Below are 24,267 nucleotides of genomic sequence, written 5' to 3'. Positions count from 1 at the left end.
AGCACACATACACAAACATTTACAGTTATATACACAAACATACACATATTTATAGATACACTCATAAACACACGTACATACACTCGCACACATACACAAACATTCGCATATACAAACACACACATACAAATACACACATTTATATTCATATACACACACAGACACGCATTTATATATATATACACACACACACATTTATAATTATACACACACATTCACATACACACATTTATATTTATATATACACACACACACACACTCATAAACACACTCACATACTCTCGCACACTTCCACAAATACAAACACACACATACACAACTTTATATTTAAATAAACACACATTCACACACACACACACGCACGCACGCACGCACAAATCCGCTAACAAATATAAATGCGCACACGCACGCATGCACACACATTTCCAGAGTATGCAAATAAGCAGGACAGGTGCTGTGTTGATGTGTGTGTGTCCTGCAGTGAAATCAGTCCACAGATCAGAGCAGATCAGAGCAGGTTAATGATTGACAGCCGCCCGCCTGCACGGATTCACACTGAAACTCAAACTCAGAGCAGACGCTGAACTCTGTTGCATAATTGACATGCAGCGGTGTCGTGTTGCAGAAGAGCACACTGTTCTCCTTCACACACACATTATACACACTACAAATATCTGCTGCTATTTCTGACACACTTCTGTCCCCGACCAAAACACACAACACTGACACACACACACACACCTCCTGTAGACACACACACCTCCTGCAGACACTTCAGACAGAAATACACGGTCATTTTGTTTTCAGCTGTGCAGTACATGTTATTGTGGCCACACTTTATTTTAATGCACACTTCATGTTATTAACAAGCCATTATCTTAGACTTTTAGCTTAATAAACTACTAATTAGCTGCTTATTAGTGTCAGAAATAGCAGAAGATATTAGTGGAGTGTGTGATGCACGTCTGCACGTCTAATTAAACTATTTTAATTATCATATCCATAACCTATAGATGAAGATTAAATAATAGTTACTAATAAAAGCTGATTTGTTTTCCATTAGATAGCGCCCCCTTGGGGAGTTTCCACGTTATATTAAAGGCACAGCAACAGTGTCAGATGCAGCAGATTGCTTTTATGGCACCAGGTTAAACTTTCTGACAAAAATAAATACAGGTCATGACTTAACATGGAGGATGGTCTCCAAAATTACAACGAGAACAGACTTGGGACTATTGGTGTGCATGCAAGATTTGTATATTTAGAACCACCTCAGGGGATATTGGGGGTCGCAAGCAAGTGGCAACCTCCCGCTCTCCCTCGGGAAGCCAATATGGAAGTAACTGAACCTGCAATTCATCGAAATCCCGCTAGCCCTGGCTCCATATGCAGCAAATTTCCATTGAGCCCACTGTTAGAATGGCCAACTTTACAGCAGAAAAAGGAGTGTTTACAGCATGGTATAAAGAATGATTTTGGTTCATATAGCTAATATTACCCTTCATAACAACTGTGAGGGGGTGAATTTTTTATATCGCACTCCTTTTCCCTTATATTAAGTCTGCATAATTAAGGGCGTGGCCACTTGAGTGACAGCTAGGTCTCGCTGATCACTGTTAATGCTGACAACTGATGATCGCAACCCAGGCTCATTCTGAGAACGTAGTCCCGTGGACGTTTCTGGAGATCGCGAAATACGTCCCGGGAGGTACGTATTTTTGCAGTTTTTGTTTTCGCGAATCCGCGAGAGGCCGCTGTGCGCGCTTTTTCCCTGTGCCGTTCTCGCGTAAACCCGCTGGAGGCCGCTGTCGAACGACCTTCCGCCTGTCTGCCTGGATGACGGAATGATTGACCGTGCGACCGGCCAATCGGCTGACCCACCCTCCTCCGTCCCTAAACCCAACCAACGACGATTTACAAAAGCCGTCCAGAAAAAGAAAAGCCCTCGTCTGATTTTTACCACGTTTTCGGATTTTGACCACATTCTCACCCTGTGACGAACTTGTTCGCTTCATTTTTTGGATTTTGTTTTTGTTTTCTTACCTGATTTCTGGAACCACTCTTCCCCGGACTCGAACCCGGTCGTCGTCGTCGTCGTCAGCCCCTCTCTGCGCCTCGAGTCCGCCAGAGTACACGAAGAGCTAACCGGACAAACTGGTTGCAGCGGGAAAGCCCTCCACACGGAGGCGAGCGGCCGGCTGGCAAGCACTGAAGGGAACGGCGTCACACCGCCCCGCAGCGTTCGCTTAAAAAAATGAAATGCAGCCGTACGTAACCCCGGCTACGTATTTCGCGGTCTCCAGAAACGTCCACGGGACTACGTTCTCAGAATGAGCCTGGGTTAGATGATCAGCAGTGGAAATGACACACTGCCCCTCTTAATCCCAACAGGGAAAACCAGCAACAATCAAGAATGCATGATTATCTGCTGTCATGGCTTTGCAATCAATAAATGTGATTATAATGGAAGTCTATGAGGCAAAAACAGCCCCAACAGCACCAAACGGGAGTCAATATGGATTCAGACGGCTCAGATTTCTCCATTCGCTGGTGCTGGATCAGATCAGCTGTACTGGTGTATTTTGGGATGTGGGTGACTGCAGGAATGAGGACGACACTTAAGAGTCCTGCTCTGCGTTACATAACATAACATCATACGGCAGGATTATTGAGTTTCCAGCTGATTTACTGCTCTGTGCCAGAAGAGCACAGACAGACGTGTCCAAACATTAGCAGGTTTATTTGTGTCACTCGCCCTGTGTGATTTGACATTTATCAGGGCACTATCTAGTGTAAATAGATTAAAGGGGAGCTACAGACGCCTGTGCTGTGCTAAGACTAGCGTTATCAGTGCTGATCATGTGTGCTTCAGTGTGTGCTTCATGCTTCTGTCAGTCTATGTCGCTCCTCATCTAAAACTCCACATCTATAATCCTCTTAGTCTATGCTGACATTATCTTCAGCAGCTCAAACACTCTAATGATGGACAGACGGCTGCTTCTCACTCAGGGCTGCTGTTTATGCTATTGAGGGAGAGATAGGCACTAGTTTTTGTGTCCCGCCGCTGCACTGTACACACTCACCGATGCCTGTGTTTGCGCTGACGACCAGCATGGCGAAGTCTGGACAGTAGCTGGTCAGACCAAAGATGGTGGTCTTCAGGTATTTGTGGTGTCCGGCCAGGTCTATGAAGGTGATCATCTTTGAGGCGCTCTCGCAGATTTCCTCTGCGGTTCGGGACTCGCTGTAGTTCACCACCTGCAGGAACATCACAAACAATGCTTTACATGCACATAGGGCATCTTACTGCCATAGTATAAATTAAATGTAATCCATAAAAAGGTTACTGTACAGTCATAACAAGCATTTAAAAAAGTAGTTTACTCTAATGACTAATTAAGTACATGAGTTTTTTTTGTTGAGAATTTCGCCCTCTGAAATTTGTATTAATAATAAAATAGTAATATATACCAGAATATATAAAAGTAATATATACCAGAATAAAATAACATGATTTTTTTACAACAGTGTAAACAATGCAGGGTTTCACACAATTCATTCATGTTGTCCCAACACAAATCGATTAAGTTAACTTAAAGGGCACCTATGGTAAAAAATCTACTTTTCACGCTGTTGGACAGACATATGTGCATGTATGGTGTATAGAGCGTCATATTGGGGTGATATAAACACACCCAGCGCTTTTTTTTTCAATTTAACAACATAAAAACTGGTGGACCAATTGGAGCGGTTTTCAAACCGACCGCAACTTTACGTAGGAGAGCGTTCCCCCCGCCCACCAATATTGATTGACAGGCGCGTCATCATATCCTCAGTTTGTTGATTCACGTCCGCCATTTTTAGCGTGAGTTGAAGCGATATCACTAAAGGAACACCCTAGCTCTATTTTTAGATGCAAGGCTCATTGGCCTCAACACAAGATCAATATCCTCCACATTATCGCTCTAATCAGAATTATTGGTTGTATCTTTAGGTAGGTTTGTAAACATGTGTACTTCTCATTGAGTCTACCTTATACTTCAGGCGTTTGCATTTCTCGCGATCCCAGAAGCTCCCTGTGATCTTAACTAGCATGCGTTTTACAATTCTAAACATCGGTTTCTATCAGGGTACACTCAAGTCGACGGCTGGGCGCCGCGGACCACTGCTGACTTGAATTGCCGTTGTGTGTACCCTGATAGAAACCTATGTTTAGAATTCAAAAATGAGCGGCGCAACGATTCGGGACACTTCATGTTTCTGCCGCGCCACAGAGAGTGTCTGGTGTGCCGTGTCGCGGCTTCGAGCGGCGCATCCGGTGCCTCAGTCAAAGTTATTTCAGTGTACGTGGTTATTAGTTTCTGTGTACAAGCTCGGCACTTGAAACTAGCACACAGTTGGCTGTAAAACTGTACAAAGACACAAATGATTTTGTACTCTCTGCTTGGTCTGGTCTACCTGTACGACTGATTGCTGAACCTCTCACGCTCCTCTCTCACGCTCCTCTCAGTCTGCCTGTCAGACTCTGTTGCTAACACAGAGCGGGTCATGGCCCTGCCCCCTTGTTACATTGGCGGGAAGCCGAAACTAATTTACATGTGAAGCAACAGACCCATAAATCAGCGAGCTGTGGACACGCCCCCAACATGACACTTTTTAACACATTATAATAAACAAATCTGAATTGTGTTTTAAACTGAACCTAAACTGGCACACTCAGAAGAACCATAATATTAATATTAAATCATAAAAAAGAGGTAAACTATGTGCCCTTTAACACTTCTAACAAATTTATGTGGATTGAAGATAAAAAAATTAAGTTGTCCCAATGAAATCTCAATAATTGTGTTGATTCAGCTTATTTAAAATAAGTGTTTGAACAAGCAAAACATATATATTTTTTGATTGAAATGAAGCACGGGCACACGTTGTTTTGCATCGCATAAATACAACCAAGCCTTTAAAAAAACACTCTGGACCACCGCCTTAAGCAGAATACTAGTATCTTGTAAACTGGTAAAATATGATGTGCTGTCATCATGGCAAAGACAAAGAAAATTAGTTATTAGAAATGCGTTATTAAAACTATTATGTTTAGAAATGTGATTAAGAAGATATATACATTTATTAAATATATTATTTGAATTAAAATTAAAATGTCACAGGAGGGCAAATCATTTTGCCTTCACTTGTATAATCTATTACAACCCAGCTCTGATGGATTGGGCAGAAATCTTAATTATCTGACTTTTTTAGCTCTGATCTAGAGTCTGATTGATGGAAAACTCACCTCTCCTTTACTGTCAAAGCCCAAGATCTCGATGCTGATGCTGGAGGTGCGTCCAGTCTGGATCTCGTGGAGGTGTCTGAAGAGGTTGAGTCTCGCTCTCCCTCGCCCGTTGTCCAGCTCTCCCTGTGTCAGGACACCCAGCAGAGTGGATTTACCAGAGTCCACATTACCCAGAACAGCCACCCGCAGGTCCAGGAACTGCACACACACACACAATAACAGCATTGACATCCACACATCAGGATTCACAAAACACCTTAACCCAGGGGTCACCAATCTCGGTCCTGGAGGGCCGGTGTCCCTGCAGGGTTTAGCTCCAACTTGCCTCAACACACCTGGCTGGGTGTTTCAAGTATACCTAGTAAGACCTTGATTCGTTCATTCAGGTGTGTTTGATTAGGGTTGGAGCTAAAATCTGCAGGACACCGGCCCTCCAGGAACAAGTTTGGTGACCCCTGCCTTAACCCCTTAACTGTCACCGTCACGCCATCAGGAATTTACATCACTTTCTTGCAACTAAATTCTAATCATGAACTATTTATGATTGGAAAGGTCTAAAACTGAACAAATATCTCACCACGGTATTGTTGCGTAGGAAGAGTATTAGATTAAAACACACTTACTCTCACCCTGCAACCTGTGCTATCATCTACGGTTACATTTTTAAAACCATAACATTGTAATGTAAACATAAATCTATCGTGACAAACTATGCTTAATATGTCTAGTTTCAAATCAAGTATTTAAAGGTTTGTCTCGACAGTTTTGTGAACAGCTTTTAGAGAAAACTCTCAGGTAAAAACATTTACTACTATTCTGAAGAACTTTTAGTGATGAGAGCAAATGTTTAGTGAATATGGATGCCGATGCACATTTACCTGCTGATCATCCGGCACTTTCCTGACAAGGACTTCGGCTATTCTGTGCGGCTCGTCGGCGTCATAATCCACCTCCCGCTCTCTGAGAACTGTGATGTCTGCACCCACCCTGAACACAACACACAACAAGCTTTAATAAAGAAGTAAATAAACTGCAATCCGACTATAATGTTTCCAGAAACTTAAGTGAACGCTAAATGCAATTAAATAAAAGTATTATAGTCAGGTATGAGCTGGAATGAAGGCGTCACGGTGGCGCAGTGGGTATGACAACCACCTTACAGCAAGAAGGTTTAATGACAGTCTTGTGAACACCCCTTCAAGCAAAGTGTTACCGAAAGCGCTATAGAAAGAGAGATTAACTGAATTGGTGTGTGTTCGTACTTCTCAGCCATCCTGCGCAGTGTTTTGAGCGAGGCCTTCATGTCGTCCTCCGTCAGGCCCACCAGCAGGCCGTTATCCTCCACCCCGATCTGATACACGGCCTCCCCTCGGCCCTCCTGCAGCCGCCACTTCATCTGCGTGGCCAGATGCTCGAAGCGGTACTGCGTGGGGTTCACCAGCTTCAGCTGAAACACAACACACTCTACACTAAACACAACAACAACAGCAGCAATCACACCAGCTTCACAAACAGCAGTGTTTCTCTGAGTCAGCAGGAGAAACGCCAATCTAATGGAGCCTTTCACATTAGCGTTTCTCCGCAGCAGAAGTGGTCATAGTGTGTAAACTCAGAGCGCAGTGAACTGAACAGAACAACAAATCATTTATTTACAATCCTATTTACTGAAATAATGACAGAAGAACTCCATAACGGTGTTATAAAGGCTTTCAGAAAGAGCAAAACAATAGTGTGAGAGTGATAACGGCAGCCAGAAGAGTACACAGAAGAGCCAGAAAAGTGCACACTGCATTACACACACCTCACATTAGTGGAAATGCAACACAGGCTCATTGTGAAAACGTAGCCCTGCAGACGTTTCTGGAGACAGCGGATTACGTAGGCGGAGGTATGTATGGCTTCATTTTATTTCTATAAACGAACGCTATGGGGCGGTGTGACGCCGTTCCTTTTCGCGCTTACCAGCTGACCGCTTACCTCCGTATGGACGGCATTCCGGCTGCAACCAGTTTGTCCTGTTAGCAACACTGACACTTATGCACTTACACACTCAACAGCAGAGTACATGTATGTAGTGTCGTCCCAAATGGAACACTAATGTTTTTTTCCTAAGCGGAAATTCAAACCGTTTCCCTGATGACGTTTGTTATCAAAATAAATTAGCAAAATAGCACCTGCCATGAGTATAACCACATTCACCATCAGGAGGCGCTATAATCACACTCATAGGAGAATTTTGCTTTCACAATCCTAAATAAATAATCCAACATGAGTGCTCGAAAGCTCCGCCTCTTCCTCTACGTGAGCGTAAAGCAGGGGTGGGCAAACTCGGTCCTGGAGGGCCGGTGTCCTGCACAGTTTAGCTCCAACTCTAATCAAACACACCTGCTTATAGATAATTAGTGATCTTGGAGACACTGATTAGCATGTTCAGGTGTGTTTGATTAGAGTTGAAGCTAAACTACGCAGGACACCGGCCCTCCAGGAGCGAGTTTGCCCACCCCTGGCGTAAAGTGTCTAACATGACACTTCATTTTACCAGTTGAATAAGTGCATCATGCGGGTATTTAAAGTGCACCTATTATTTTTTAGAGTTTTCAGTTTGAATGCACAACTTACATTATTTATACTACGAAATGGTAGAATAGTGCAGTGTTTCCCAACCCTGTTCCTGAAGGCACACCAACAGTTCACATTTTCAACCTCTCCCTAATCAAACACACCTGAATCATCTTATCATAACATCAGGAGAGACCCCAACACCTGAAGTTAATGGATCAGAAAAGGGAGACATCCAAAATATGCACTGTTGGTGTGCCTCCAGGAACAGGGCTGGGAAACACTGGAATAGTGCATAGCTATGCGATTTGGGACGCATGGTATGTGATTTGTGAAAACCAACACAATTCTTTCAACAAAAATCCATGATGATAAAATCTGAATATGTGGATATGTTAGTTTACCTTGTACTCAATGTTTCCCTCTTCAACCTGAAACAAAAGAGAGGACAGAGTTAAAGGGGAGCTATTATGCAATAATCTCTTTTAAGGGGTTTAAACCCAGTTGTGTGTCAGCAGGGGGTGAATATCTCTAATGCTCATCATGAAGTAATTGTATTTGTTATAATCAGACTTGATGTAAACAGTCTGCAGAAACACTTTGATTGACATCCTCCATTTGTACATGTCATCAGAAGGGGAAAGCCCCGCCCACTAGTGACCATCTCTCCCTCATTAGCATAGGACGTTAGTTTTGCTTTTGAATCTGCCACTATGCTGACACACAGGCATTCATAGCTCCACCCTCTTCTGAAAAGAGCACAAACTCATTTGAATTTAAAGCGACAGTCACCAAAACACCACAATTAGGATCAAAGCTTAAAAGGGTCAGTTTCAGAGAGTTAGAAACATTATTAGTGTGGTATTTTGAGCTGAAACTTCACCTCACACACTAGAGACTTGTTTTAGATCTTGTAAAAAGGGGAAGAATAGGTCCGCTTAAGCTGAATAGAGCTCAAACGTCACACAGTTCAGTATTCAAAAGCACAAAGAAGAGAAAAGAGTCACATTGACAGATGGCAACAAAGTCAATGCGTTTGTTGACTAATCTCCTCCTGAACATGTCTTACTATTATATCCTTCATTTCAGCTTAGACACAATGCACGGTCACATTTCCTATAGATTTTTCACCATATACGGTCTTAAAAGTTATAATTTAATTGTGCATGGGTCAAAGATGTTGTCAAGGATCAAACAAATAAATATTTGATACAGCTTTAAACTTTGATGGCATTAGAAACTCTATTTAACAAAAATACTCCTTATTTTAGGTCACAAATCTTGAAAGCATAATGTTTTACTTAGAATCAAAATAGAATCAAATTTAGTATGATCACTTTAATAATAGTATATATTATTTATTAACAAGCACATTTCAGAATAATTATGCATTTGATTTTTTTATATAATTATAATTAATTATGCTGAATGAAAATAAAACCTTATTTCACCCATATTAGACATTTTATTCACACAAAACACTTGATTTGTAGATAATATGCTATTTCTAGCTATATAATGTAATTTTGGTGCATTTAATGACAAAATTTAACAACAAACAAACACATTCATCTATAATATTCCAACTTATGACTGTAATAATCATGTGTTTGATCTGCGCTGGTGTGTCAGACTGAATCAGCCACTCATCATCATCTCTTCTCGCCTTATTTTAGACATTCACAAACACAGCTGCTGTAGTGTGTCACTATCAAATGACAGCCGGACAACAACAAACTTTATGTCACAGCAAGGGAAAAGCACCTCGCATTACATTTCTATTGCCTTTCTCTCATCTTTATTGATATTTGAGTCCGCTGTGTTTATTTCTGTTTCATCAACAGCCGAACAATAAAGTGAAAACCATAAATGTCATTTAAAATTCTTATATAATATATTATTATATTAATTATTATTATATATTATTATTAATATATTATTATGAGCTTACATTAATGGACAAACTATACTACTTAAAAACAAAAACTGCATATATACTACTATAGAGCTTAACATTATACACTCAAAAAATGAGTTTAGCTGCTTGTTTAAACTACTTAATTTAAAATGGGCTGAAGCAACACAATTTTTAAGCATTTTGTGGGACAACTTAATTGTTTTAAGTTCAATCCACTTAAATTTGTTAAAACGATTAAGTTAATTTAAGCAATTTGTGTTGTGACAACATGTAGGAATTATATAGAACCCAGCAATTATTACAGTGTACGTTATACAACAGTAGTATACATTAAATGGGTCACAGTTTACAACAAGGTTCCATTAAAGTATTTACTAACATAAACTAAAGAAAGATTGACACTTGTACAGCATTTATTAACAATACTTCATTAAAATCCAAAGTTCTGTTTGTTAATGTTTAATTAGTTAACAAGAACTAACAATGAACACTTTATTTTTATTAACCAATGTTAACAGCATACATTAAACAGGTCACATTTACAGTAAGGTTCTTGTTGTTTTTAATGTTAATGTTCATTTATTTATCATTTGCCAACATGATGTATGAACAAAATTATTCTACAGCATTTATTAATCACAGCGCAACATTTCTTGATGTTAACAAAGATGAATAAACACAGTATTTAATGTACTGTTCATTGTTTGTTCATGTTTAGAAGATTAACTAAACTTAACTAACAGAAACCTTATTGTGAAGTGTGGACCCACTTAATGTTACAATATCGTAATTTATTTTAAGCTTATAAATAATATGAATATTAATATAAATGGTGTCTTTTTTATAAATAAATATATAAAATGCTATAACAGTGTATTTATGTTGAATTTTACATTATTCAGCTCATGATTAATAAATGCTTTATAAATTAAAATAGTCAGTATTTGACAATAATATTATTAAGTTTGTAAACAGGCTAATTTTATCGAGTTTATAATTACTAGCACATTTAACAGCAGTTACTTTAACATAGTTTAATACCATAAATACTATACTGACATGATATAATGACTATATTAACGTTACAGCCTAAAACAACTACAATACACCAATACTTGGAGATTCTGAGAGTAACTTAACTAACGTAAACATGTCAAAGCAGGAAAAAGGAAGCACAGCGGATTAAAACAGCCAGACGTGTTTAATTGTATGAGCTCTCACCTCTGGAGGTAGATACGGCGGATTATTGCTTGCCTTTGGATACCGGCCTGACCGACTTTTGTACTTTTTGCTGCCGTTTTTGGCGGTTTTTCTGGCACCGGCCGCCGAAGAGGCGCACTTCTGTGAGGTGGCCGATCCGAAGAGCTCCGAAACCCGGGTCTCCATCCTGATGAAGCCCTAAAACCAGCAAAACTACGGGATAAACTCCTCCGTCTATCCTACTCCATCAGCTGTGCTCTCGCTTGCTCCACACCGACATCAACACACCGAAAGGCGGTCAAATATCATTATTTATACGAGCCGGAGCCGGCGGAGCCAGAGCTCAACCCCCACAAAAACAACAACAACCCGACATCCGGTCCGGTTCGAGTTCGCGGAAGTGCGTCATTAAGCAACTTTTTTGTTCCTCACGTTAAGCAAAAAAAAAAAAAAAAAAAAAAAAAAAAAAAAAAATACGTTAAGCAAAATAAAATATTTGTTCTTATTGTTTGTTTTTTATTTTTGTATAACGTTAAACTTTGAGATAGTGTATGTATAGAGTGGAACATAATACAGTAGGATTGAACAGAAGGGAAGTGAGCAGTTCACTGTGAAAAAATGAACAAGGAAGTATTTTGGTAATTTGATTAACTCATGAATATTCATGTTTCAGGTATGCTGCAACCACCGCGCAACTTTGGGTTATAACTATTGTGTCATGCAAAACAAAACATTACACCGCTCTTACATCAGTTTAGCTCGTTTAAACACAATAATAATAAATAAAAAACGGTCAAAACATCTTTTCTTTTTGGTGATATTTGGAATTTTGTTTTCTTATAAAACGAAAGTTATTTCATTTTCATGTATCACTGCCGACTTTATTATCTCTGAGCATGTTTTGTAGCATAACCTGTTATCAAAGTAAAGTAAAAGGGCAGTAAATTTCTTTTTTAATATATATTACCATTTGCCTAACCACACTTTTACTACAATATCATGGTTAAACAATTATAATAAAATTATCATGGTTTATCTTCAGTAAAGTATGTTTTTTTGGTTTGTTTTATTTGTAATAAAATTTTTAAGATATGAAATTAGTTTTTAGAACCTTTAAAGTTGGTTAAACATGTTGAGACGTCTCATAAGAATACATAATCAGTTCGTAATAAATAAATAAATAAATAAATAAATAAATAAATGCGGTGATTAAATGAAATGAAACGATTCAAGGGCGCCATCTGTCGGCCTTATCTGAAACGATTTCTATGTTCATTCATTCATGCATTCATTTTCATTCGGTGTAATCTCTGATTCATCACAGGTCGCCACAGTGGAATGAACCGCCAACTATTCTAGCATAAGTTTTACGCAAGGGATCAGCTGCAGCCCAGTACTGGGAAACACCCATACACACTGATCTCTATTTTGAACATTGGAAAATGTGCACATTACTGATGAAAGAAAAACACATAAATGTAGATATTTAATATGGGTAATTTAAATGTAATTATAATATAATTGAATGAATTATTACATAAAATATTAAACTCATTCAGGGCGATGCAGTGGTGCAGTAGGTAGTGCTGTCGCCTCACAGCAAGAAGGTTGCTGGTTCGAGCCTCGGCTGGGTCAGTTGGTGTTTCTGTGTGGAGTTTGCATGTTCTCCCCGTGTTGGCGTGGGTTTCTCCGGGTGCTCCAGTTTCCCCCACAGTCCCAACACATGCAGTACAGGTGAAATGGGTAAGGCTAAATTGTCCGTAGTGTATGAGTGTGAATGAGTGTGTGTAGGATGTTTCCCAGAGATAAGTTGCAGCTGGAAGAGCTGCGTAAAACATGTGCTGGATAGGTTGGCGGTTCATTCCACTGTGGCGACCCTGCATTAATAAAGAGGACTAAGCTGAAAAAGAAAACGAATTAAACTCATTCATTCAGTTTTATCGGCTTTTCCCGGGCCGGGTCGCGAGGGCAGCAGTCTCAGGAGAGAACCCCACACTTCCCTCTCCGAGACACTTTCTCCAGCTCCTCTGGGGGGATCCCGAGGCGTTCCCAGCCCAGCTGAGAGACATAGTCCCTGCAGCGTGTCCTGGGTTTTCCCCAAGGCCTTCTCCATGTGGGATATACCTGGAACACCTCCCTCGGTAGGCATCCGAATCAGACGCCCGAGCCACCTCAGCTGTCTTCTCTCAATGTGGAGGAGTATGTAGAGGAGTCTGTCACCTCTCGGGGTGTCGTAGCTCCTCACCCTGTCTATAAGGGTGCGCCCTGCCATCCTGTGAAGGAAACTCATTTCGGCCGCTTGTATCCGAGATCTTGTCCTTTCAGTCATGGCCCAAAGCTCATGACTACAGGTGAGAGTAGGAACGTAGACTGACTAGTAAATCGAGAGCTTTGGCTTTCGGCTCAGCTCCTTCTTTACCACAACAGACCGATACATGCGTATTAGGTGTATGGTGTGTGTATGTGTATATGTAGTGTGTTTATGTGGTTTGTGTCTTTGTGTAAGTATCTGGTGTGTGTTTATGTGGTTTGTGTAAGTATATTGTGTGTGTTTATGTGGTTTGTGTCTTTGTGTAAGTATCTGGTGTGTGTTTATGTGGTTTGTGTAAGTATATTGTGTGTGTTTATGTGGTTTGTGTCTTTGTGTAAGTATCTGGTGTGTGTTTATGTGGTTTGTGTCTTTGTGTAAGTATCTGGTGTGTGTTTATGTGGTTTGTGTAAGTATATTGTGTGTGTTTATGTGGTTTGTGTCTTTGTGTAAGTATCTGGTGTGTGTTTATGTGGTTTGTGTAAGTATATTGTGTGTGTTTATGTGGTTTGTGTCTTTGTGTAAGTATCTGGTGTGTGTTTATGTGGTTTGTGTAAGTATATTGTGTGTGTTTATGTGGTTTGTGTCTTTGTGTAAGTATCTGGTGTGTGTTTATGTGGTTTGTGTAAGTATATTGTGTGTGTTTATGTGGTTTGTGTCTTTGTGTAAGTATATTGTGTGTGTTTATGTGGTTTGTGTCTTTGTGTAAGTATATGGTGTGTGTTTATGTGGTTTGTGTCTTTGTGTAAGTATCTGGTGTGTGTTTATGTGGTTTGTGTAAGTATATTGTGTGTGTTTATGTGGTTTGTGTCTTTGTGTAAGTATATTGTGTGTGTTTATGTGGTTTGTGTCTTTGTGTAAGTATCTGGTGTGTGTTTATGTGGTTTGTGTAAGTATATTGTGTGTGTTTATGTGGTTTGTGTCTTTGTGTAAGTATATTGTGTGTGTTTATGTGGTTTGTGTCTTTGTGTAAGTATATTGTGTGTGTTTATGTGGTTTGTGTAAGTATATTGTGTGTGTTTATGTGGTTTGTGTAAGTATATTGTGTGTGTTCACGTGGTTTGTGTCTTTGTGTAAGTATATGGTGTGTGTTTATGTGGTTTGTGTCTTTGTGTAAGTATATTGTGTGTGTTTATGTGGTTTGTGTCTTTGTGTAAGTATATTGTGTGTGTTTATGTGGTTTGTGTCTTTGTGTAAGTATATTGTGTGTGTTTATGTGGTTTGTGTAAGTATATTGTGTGTGTTTATGTGGTTTGTGTCTTTGTGTAAGTATATTGTGTGTGTTTATGTGGTTTGTGTCTTTGTGTAAGTATATTGTGTGTGTTTATGTGGTTTGTGTAAGTATATTGTGTGTGTTTATGTGGTTTGTGTCTTTGTGTAAGTATATGGTGTGTGTTTATGTGGTTTGTGTAAGTATATTGTGTGTGTTTATGTGGTTTGTGTCTGTGTAAGTATATTGTGTGTGTTTATGTGGTTTGCGTCTTTGTGTAAGTATATGGTGTGTGTTTATGTGGTTTGTGTAAGTATATTGTGTGTGTTTATGTGGTTTGTGTAAGTATATGGTGTGTGTTTATGTGGTTTGTGTAAGTATATTGTGTGTGTTTATGTGGTTTGTGTAAGTATATTGTGTGTGTTTATGTGGTTTGTGTAAGTATATTGTGTGTGTTTATGTGGTTTGTGTAAGTATATTGTGTGTGTTTATGTGGTTTGTGTCTTTGTGTAAGTATCTGGTGTGTGTTTATGTGGTTTGTATAAGTATATTGTGTGTGTTTATGTGGTTTTGTGTAAGTATATTGTGTGTGTTTATGTGGTTTGTGTAAGTATATTGTGTGTGTTTATGTGGTTTGTGTAAGTATCTGGTGTATGTTTATGTGGTTTGCATGTGTTTTCATGTGGTATGTGCGAGTGTTTATGTGGTTTATATGTGTGTATATTTGATGTGTGTGTGTGTGTGTGTGTATATGGCATGTGAGTAAGTGTGTATGTGGTGTGTGTAAGGGCTGTATGGGTATGATGTGTGTGTCTGTGTAAATGTGGTTTAAATGTGTGTAAGTGTGTGTCTGTGTGTGTGTTGACTCTTTAGTCAAGCTGTGTGTTTTTCCTCCATCTGGAATGTGTAGGCTACATGTGGTGTGAGTGTGTGTGTGTTTATGTGGTTTGTATGTGTGAGTGTGTGTGTGTGTGTGGGTATCAGCAGAATCAGCTTCAGCCGAGTGGTGTATTTTTCCTCTGTCTGGAATGTGTGTGTGTGTGTGTGTGTGTGTGTGTGCGTTGACTCAATAGCTCCTTAGTTTCTCTCAGTGTGTCGGACGGTGCCTCTGATTTCTCCACGAGTTGATGAAAATGGATAAATCAGCTCAAACTCTGCTCCTCGTCCTCATCGGTGTGTGTTTTATCGGCGAGTCCACGATACACACAGCTCTGATGGACAAACTGGCGGACACAAAGATCTGTGCAGACCGTGACTGCTCATGTAAGTTCACACGCACACAGACACGCACACACACACACACACACCTTTTAATAAAATAACACCCATTCTTGTCTTTTTGGATGCACTTGTTGCTCTACTGTATTTGGGAAATTTACTAGAAATTACTGAGAAAAACCACAGCAATTATTTTTTAATGACTGTTTTATTATTGCTAGTAGCAGGATCCTCAGTTCACTCTTAAAGGAGATCTATTACACACCCTTTTTAAAGGATGTGTCTCTGCTGTCTCTAAGTGACCCTTGTAGGCTTTGATCCTAACTGCAAGTGGTGCTCACTGCAGAGCCACTCGGGCAGAGCTGAGCTCCAGCAAGGGGGAGCTTGATCTCCAGCTCCTCCTTCCTTGCACTTCTTCTACGAGTGATGTCACTGGGGGTTGGGGTTAGGGGTGGGTGTACGCATTAAAACAGCTTACAGGAGGAGGAGCTCAAGCTCAAGCTCCCTCTCATTGGAGCTCAAATGTCTCTGCAGCCAGCAGTGTCTCCCTAATTGAGGCATTTTGGTGACTGTCGCTTTAAATGCAAATGAGATTGTGCTCTTTTCAGAAGAGGGCGGAGCTACAGACGGCTGTGCGTCCCCATAGCGACAGATGTAAAACAGGACTTGTGTTATCAGTATGAGTCAGGTCTGCATGTTGTCAGTGTGAGTGTGTGCTTCATGCTTCTGTCAGTCTGTTGCTCCTCATCTAAAACTCCACATCTATAATCCTCTTAGTCTATGCTGACATTATCTTCAGCAGCTCAAACACTCTAATGATGGACAGACGGCTGCTTCTCACTCAGGGCTGCTGTTTATGCTAATGAGGGAGAGATGGGCACAAGTGGGCGGGGCTTTCATCATTTGATGACACGTACAAAGGGAGAATGTCAATCAAAATGTTTTATTAATCAAGTCTGATTATAATAACTACAATTAATTCATGTTGATCATTAGAGGCTGGAGATATTCACACACTGCTGACACACAACTGGGATTTTTTTGCATAATAGGTACCCTTTAAAAGAAGGTTTTCAAAGTGATGCAATAAACAAATATATATTTTGTTCCCCAAAGAAGTTTTGATGAAGTTTTCCTTTGACTTCAGTAGATTTATTTTTCTTTTATGAATACCCTTTGTGTATTGGATGGGTTGCACGGGCCCTAAAAGTACTTCTTCCATGGAACCATCAATGTAGATATGTCTTTTCTCTTTTTTTTTTCAGCTCCATTGCTGTTTCTTCATCTACTTGTCATTGTCATTTCACTTCTGTGAAATGCACTGGCAATCTGAGTATGAAGATTGTTTCTAAGTATATCATATATCAGTGGTCAACTTCTACCTGCTGATAAAGTTGTGTGTTTCTCCCTCCAGATGTGATCTCAGTGGCTTCGGCTCTTGAGGATTACGTGGCTCCAGACTGCAGATTCATCAACCTGAGGAGAGGACAGAAGATCTATGTGTTTTCTAAACTCCGGCCTGCAGAGGGCGCTGGAGTCTTCTGGTCTGGAAGTGTGCGTGTTCAGACAAGTATTTTACTTTCAGCAAATGTTTATTCTACCAATAATAAAAGCTGTGCTAGGATGATGAACCAGAGCGAGCACACCTTTGTGATGGCCCAAGAAAAAAATACTACAGCAATTTAATTAGTGTTTTTTTTCTGAACACGCTAACCATGCTACAGTCAGGGCCGGAGCAAGCTGAACTGGCGCTCTAGGCAAACAACGATCATGCCGCCCTCAACCTGAAAGTGAAAACGCAACTATGACCGATTCGCGGAGTGAAGCGTGGCAGAGGTGTTGAGGATGAAAGTGAAGGGGGGGGGGGGGGGTGGCGTAGATGAAAGTGAAGACCGGGGGTGGGGGGGTGAGGGGAAGGGTTAGTGGGCGGTGTAGCAGACACTACTCTCACTATTCTTCTGCCCTAGCAGCCGCCTAGGTCGCTTCTATGGACGTGCCGGTTATAACTGAATCTATGGTTGCTATAGTAACACAACAATTATATTAATTGATCTGTTGTAGTGATTCTATAGTTGCTATGGTAACAAACAATTATGTTTATTGACTTATTGTGGTGATTCTATAGTTGCTATGGTAACACAGCAATTATAGCAATTAAGCTGTTGTGCTAATTCTACAGTTGTTATGGTAACACAACAATCATATTAATTAATCTGTTGTGGTGATTCTATAGGTGCTATGGTTACTCAAAAATTATAGCAATTAATCTGATGTGGTAATTCTACAGTTGCTATGGTTACTCAACTATTATATTAATTGATCTGTTGTAGTGATTATATAGTTGCTATGATAACATAACAATCATACTAATTAATCTGTTGTGGTGATTCTATAGCTCCTATGGTTACTCAAAAATTATAGCAAATAATCTGTTGTGGTAATTCTACAGTTGCTATGGTTACTCAACTATTATATTAATTGATCTGTTGTAGTGATTATATAGTTGCTATGGTAACATAACAATCATATTAATTAATCTGTTGTGCTGATTCTACAGTTGCTATGGTTACTAACAATTATAGCAATTAATCTGTTGTAGTGATTCTACAGTTGCTATGGTAGCACAACTGCAGTAATCGATCTGTTTGGTGATTCTACAGTTGCTATGATTACTTAACAATTATAGCAATTAATATGTTGTAGTGATTGTATAGTTGCTATGGTAACACAACAATTATATTAATTGATCTGTTGTGGTGATTCTACAGTTGCTATGGTAACACAACAACTACAGTAGGGCCTAATATAAACATATGAGCCAATACTGTAGTTTTCTACATCTGTAGGGTATATTATACACTGGGGATAAAATAAACCCTATTATCTCCCATGCGCTTTTACTGATTTCTTCATCCGCTTCTTCTCTTGCGCAGGTTTACGGTGAGCGTTATGTGGATCAGATGGGCATCATCGGTTATTTCCCCAGTAATTACATCAACGAGACGCAGGTTTTTCAGAAGCACACTGTGGAGATCCCGACAACAGTGAGCGCTGTACAAACACACTGACAAAAACACGCTCTTTTATATTAATAACACATCCTCTTTCTCTCTCTGTCTGTAGGACGTGGACTTCTTCTGTGCTTAAAAACAACTTCACCCCAGCGGTCTTCATGCTTTATGACTTCAATTGTTGGTCACACTTTAAAATAAGGCTCCGTTAGTTAATGTTATTTAAAAAAACATGACACAAGACATGCATAGTTATGGTAAAGGCATGTGCTAAATTATTATAATCAAATGCATGTATTAATATAGAAGTTTGATGATGAGAAGGATTAAAAAAAGATTGATATGTTTATATTTCTGCTAAATAAAATATCTTACAGCTTGGCATATAAGAAAACAGTATATTCTTTATAGGGGGTGGTGCAGTGGCTCAGTGGTTAGCACTATAGCCTCACAGCAGGAAGATTGCTGGTTCAAGCCCCGGCTGTGTCAGTTGTCAGTCGTTTCTCTGGTTCACAGTCCAAACACATGCGCTATAGGGGAATTGATGAACTAAATTGACCGTAGTGTATGTGTGTGTGTGTGTGTGTGTGTGTGTGTGTGTGTGTGAGAATGAGTGTGTATGGGTGTTTCCCAGTACTGGGTTGCAGCTGGAAGGGCATCCGCTGTGTAAAACATATGCTGGAATAGTTGGTGGTTCATTCCGCTGTGGCGACCCCTGATAAATAAGGGACTAAGCTGAAGGAAAATGAATGAATGAAAACACCTTGATTAGATGATCAGCTGTGTTTGATTAGGGTTCCAGCAAAACCCTCTGCGGCCCTCCAGGAATGCAGTTTGAGACCTGTGATCTTAACCATACAGTTCTGGCAACCACAGCTGACTTTTTTTACTGTGAATATTACGGATTTCTATTTCAACAATAAAAAACTGCTGAATAAATTCTATAAATGAATGAAATACGGTAATGGTTACCTAAAGATTTAGATAACTATTTCACGGTTACTACTGTATTTTTAATTGTAAAGTTCTGGTAACCACAGCTGTCCTTTTTCCACATTAAATTTTACAGATTTTTTTTTACACCTAATGACTGGTATATAAAACATTAAATTAATGAAATACGGTAATGCTTATGGAAAGATTTAGAAAGTTTTGCCGTTTCTATCATGTTTTTAATGTTAAAGTTCTGGTAACCACCGCTGCTGTTTTCTCACTGTAACTTTTATGCATTTTTTGTGCAACAAAAGACAAAAGAAAACTATTTGACGGTTTCTACTGTATTTTAACAGTAAAGTTCTGGCAACCACAGCTGTCTTTTTCCCCAATAAATGTTGTGGATTTCTTTTTTACAACAAAAGACTGGTGTATAATACTCTTAATGAATGAAATATGGGAATGTTTACTTAAATATCTAGAAAACTATTTTACGGTATCTACCGTATTCTTTTAACAGTAAAGTTCTGGCAACCACAGCTGCTGTTTTTTACCATACATTTTACAATGTGGATCATCAGCTCAAAGATTTTAGTTAATGTGTGTAAATAAATCCGTGTTTTCCGGGAAGAGTGTGTGTTGAGGTCAGAGCTCTCACTGTGTGTGTATTAATCTCTGCAATGCACTCTGTCCATTCTGATGGAGTTTAATAGCAGAAAATTGAAGGTAATTACCTTGAAGAGCATTCTCTCTCACTCTCTATTCCCCCCTCACCTCTCTCTCTCTCTCTCTCTCTCTCTCTCTCTCTCTCTCCCTCTCTCTCTCTCTCTCTCTCTCTCTCTCTTTCAGTAGTGACGTTAATGGATATTACCAAATTCAATTTGCAGTCTTGAATGGGGCTTTTGTTTTCCAGTGTCAAGCCTTTCAATTACTTACCGCCGTGTAGCAACCATAACCTTATTTCAGGCTTTCTGTGTCTGCATCATTTGTCCGCAGCAGGAGGAATGACATTAAAGAAGACCCCAAATTATCTCTATTCATTTCCATGTACTGTATCTGATAATAAAATTGATAGTTCAAGCAAAAACATGTAAATTCTACCTTTATTTACCTGACGGCACACAACTGTGACTATATTTGATTTACAAGTCTGTCATGAGTATTTATTTTTACAGTTTAGCAATATATTATTTACATTTTTGAGTTTTAATTTGATTTTTAGTCTTAATTTTGAGTCTTAATTTGATTTTAATTCTTGATTTTGAGTCTTAATTTGATTTTGAGTCTTAATTTTGAGTTTTAATTTGATTTTGAGTCTTAATTTTAAGTTTTAATTTGACTTTAAGTCTTAATTTTGAGTCTTAATTGGGGTTTTTTGAGTCTTAATTTGAATTTTAATTAGATTTTGAGTCTTAACTTTGAGTTTTAATTTGATTTTGAGTCTTAATTGGGTTTTTTGAGTCTTAATTTTGAGTTTTAATTAGATTTTAAGTCTTAAATGGGTTTTTTGAGTCTTAATTTTGAGTTTAAATTTGATTTTGAGTCTTAACTTTGAGTCTTAATTTGATTTTGAGTCTTAACTTTGAGTCTTAATTTGATTTTGAGTCTTAACTTTGAGTCTTAATTTGATTTTGAGTCTTAACTTTAAGTCTTAATTTGATTTTGAGTCTTAATTTGAGTTTAAATTTGATTTTGAGTCTTAACTTGAGTCTTAATTTGATTTTGAGTCTTAACTTTAAGTCTTAATTTGATTTTGAGTCTTAATTTTGAGTCTTAATTTGATTTTGAGTCTTAATTTTGAGTCTTAATTGGGTTTTTTTTAGTCTTAATTTTGAGTTTTAATTAGATTTTAAGTCTTAAATGGGTTTTTTGAGTCTTAATTTTGTATTTTAATTAGATTTTGAGTCTTAACTTTGAGTTTTAATTTGATTTTGAGTCTTAATTGGGTTTTTTGAGTCTTAATTTTGAGTTTAATTTGATTTTGAGTCTTAACTTTGAGTCTTAATTTGATTTTGAGTATTAATTTTAAGTTTTAATTTGACTTTGAGTCTTAATTTTGAGTCTTAATTGGGTTTTTTGAGTCTTAATTTTGAGTTTAAATTTGATTTTAAGTCTTAATTGGGTTTTTTGAGTCTTAATTTTGAGTTTAAATTTGATTTTGAGTCCTAACTTTGAGTCTTAATTTGGTTTTGGGTCTTAATTTGGCTCAACTTTCTCTGTGTTTCAGCAAATATGATGGTTTTTGGTAACAAATCTTATTTTGACTCATATTTTGGGAAAATGGTTTGAAACTTTTCAAAACTTCAACAACACACTCCGGGCAAATATACTCCTCTTTGGTTATGTTGATGGCTGTTTTTGTCCCACTGACTGTCATTTTTTGATTGCAAAGCCATGACAGTATATCATTATGCATTCTTGGTTGTTGCTGGTTTTCCCTGTTAGGAAGAGCTACAGATCTGTCATTTTTGCTCATTATTTTTGTGTGGGTCCTTTTTTCCATGATGTGTGTGACACAGGAGTAAACGCACTGTGACATGGCTGGTAAAAGCAGTGTGTTTTACAGTGATTTTATGGGTGTGTGTGTGTGTGTGTGTGTATGAGTCAGAAGTCTTGCATTGACACTCATTAATGCAGTGTCTGCCCTGTGCGCTGTTATACACGGTCTGACATTTAAGAGAGCGAGCACTGATCATTATATCTCCCCTTCGTGTTGATTAATGCAGAATTTTCTATTTCCCTCCCGCGTCATTCATGCTGGGTCGTCAGATGCATGTCTGCTCGATGAATATCATTATTAACATTGTCTCAATCTGCCTGAGGTCATGTTGATCTTTATTTTATTTTCATTATTTTATTATTAGTTTATTTTAATTTATTTTATTTCATGTATTTTAATTCAATTGAATTTACTTTTCAATTTATATTTTATTTAATTTTATGTTTTTATTTTTTATTTTTTTGTATCTTTTAAATTTTTTTTCTTTTATTTTAGCTCATTTAATTTCTTTTTTATTTTCGTTTTTTTTAATTTACTTATTTTTATTTATTTATTTAATTTTATTTACTTATTTTATTTTTTATTATTATTTTTTAAAATTTATTTATTTTCTTTTATTTTTTAATTAAATTCAATTAAATATTTTAGCTTATTTTAATTTAATTTAATTATTAATTAATTTATATTCAAATGTATTTAATTAATTATGTTTGTATTTATTTGATTTGATTTTAGCTTGTTTTAAATTATTTTTTTTATTAATTTATTTTAGCTTATTTTTATAAATGTGATATAAATTTATGCTATATAATATAATTGTATCATATATATATAATATATATGAATTAAGTTCTTTTAAATGATTTGTCTGACAGATTACTAGATACAAACCTACTAAACACATCATTTCAGATGTGTTAGTCGCGGTTGTTATTGTGTTTGCCTGTTCGGCCTCTAGAGGGCGCAGATAGCTCAGTTTTCTGTGTTTTAAGTCCACATGAGGAAACAAATCTTCACTCCTCCTTCAAGAAGCAGTTTAACAGGGCCACTTATGCAGAAACACATTAGTTTTTCTCAAGTATACCACTTAATAGCTTGACAGAATGACCACCACCAGGATATCACACAATAGTTCAGATGAGCACAGAGGAGCTGTCAGTAGTGGTTTAGAACAGCTATGTTTCCATCCACCTATTTTTATGCGTATTTTGGGATATTTCATGCGTAATAGAAACGCTTACATTTTCAAAATGTGCATAACAGAACTTCTGAGTAAGATAAACTGTTTATCAAATAAGAAACAATGCACATTATCTCTGATATAAACCTTTAGTGAGTAAACATCTGCCTGATCAGTCTGCGCTGTTTTAGATTGTCTCCAGAATAAACCACTGTTATACAATGACTTGCCTAATTACCCTAACTTTACCCTAATTACCCTAGTGAAGCCTTTAAATGTCACTTTAAGCTGAATACTAGTGTCTTGAAGAATATCTAGTCTAATATTATGTGCTGTCATCATGACAAAGAGAAATCAGTTATTAGAGATGAGTTATTAACACTATTATGATTAGAAATGTGTCCAAAAAATCTCTGTTAAACAGAAATTGGGGAAAAATATTCAGCAGGGCGAATAATTCTTCATCTTTGAATGGAAACAGCTGTGTGTTTTCTGAAATGAGAGTGTGTTGTGTGTGTGTGCTTTCAGATGTGTGTGTTGATTTAGCCAGTATCCCGTCGCAGCGTGCATCTCTCCTTCAGGCCGACTCCATCACCGCCGGCCAGCATCAGCACCGCAGCGTCTCCATGGTAACGGAGGGTCCGCTGTGAGTGACGGCTGGACCTCGACTGTGCAAAATGAGAGCAGCAGCTGCGCTCGAACACAGCCCAGCAGATCACACAGAAAATCAATCTCAAGCCCTTCGCAAAAGCCTCCCAATGCATTACAGTGGGCCTGATGTACATGTGAGGTTTACCACACTCTGCTGTTTGAAGAGTTGGATGTTTACATTTTCTAAATGCAAATTATGTCACTGTTTTTGGAGCACACTAGATATACTTAAAGGGTGGCTATTATGCAACAATCTCTTTTATATGGGGTTTAAACCCAGTTGTGTGTC

At 38.3% G+C, this 24,267-nt stretch overlaps 2 protein-coding genes across 2 annotated transcripts in view; one reads left to right on the top strand and one right to left on the bottom strand.

The window, feature by feature from the left end:
- The window catches only part of gtpbp2a (GTP binding protein 2a), a 20,679-nt gene extending 9,330 nt beyond the window's left edge, over nt 1–11,349 (bottom strand). The window contains exons 1-6 of the mRNA XM_056470563.1: nt 10,989–11,349; nt 8,254–8,280; nt 6,553–6,737; nt 6,169–6,277; nt 5,291–5,488; nt 3,084–3,258 (exon numbers count right to left, since the gene is read on the bottom strand). Of these exons, the coding sequence (XP_056326538.1) occupies nt 3,084–3,258; nt 5,291–5,488; nt 6,169–6,277; nt 6,553–6,737; nt 8,254–8,280; nt 10,989–11,153 (859 nt within the window). The 5' untranslated portion in view covers nt 11,154–11,349. The remainder of the gene's footprint in view (nt 1–3,083; nt 3,259–5,290; nt 5,489–6,168; nt 6,278–6,552; nt 6,738–8,253; nt 8,281–10,988) is intronic.
- A 4,142-nt stretch (nt 11,350–15,491) lies between these two features.
- Nucleotides 15,492–19,108, top strand: LOC130239824 (otoraplin-like). Its single transcript, XM_056471159.1, has 4 exons — nt 15,492–15,748; nt 17,118–17,257; nt 18,637–18,747; nt 18,827–19,108. Exons 1-4 carry the CDS (start codon nt 15,613–15,615, stop codon nt 18,848–18,850), a joined length of 411 nt encoding a protein of 136 aa, XP_056327134.1. The 5' UTR covers nt 15,492–15,612; the 3' UTR covers nt 18,851–19,108.
- The last annotated feature ends 5,159 nt before the right edge of the window (nt 19,109–24,267 follow it).

The sequence above is a fragment of the Danio aesculapii genome, chromosome 13, assembly GCF_903798145.1.
Source record: "Danio aesculapii chromosome 13, fDanAes4.1, whole genome shotgun sequence".
NCBI classification, from domain to species: Eukaryota; Metazoa; Chordata; class Actinopteri; order Cypriniformes; family Danionidae; genus Danio; species Danio aesculapii.
The sequence above is the reverse complement of the archived record's forward strand: the minus strand, read 5'-3'. Positions and strand labels throughout refer to the sequence as shown.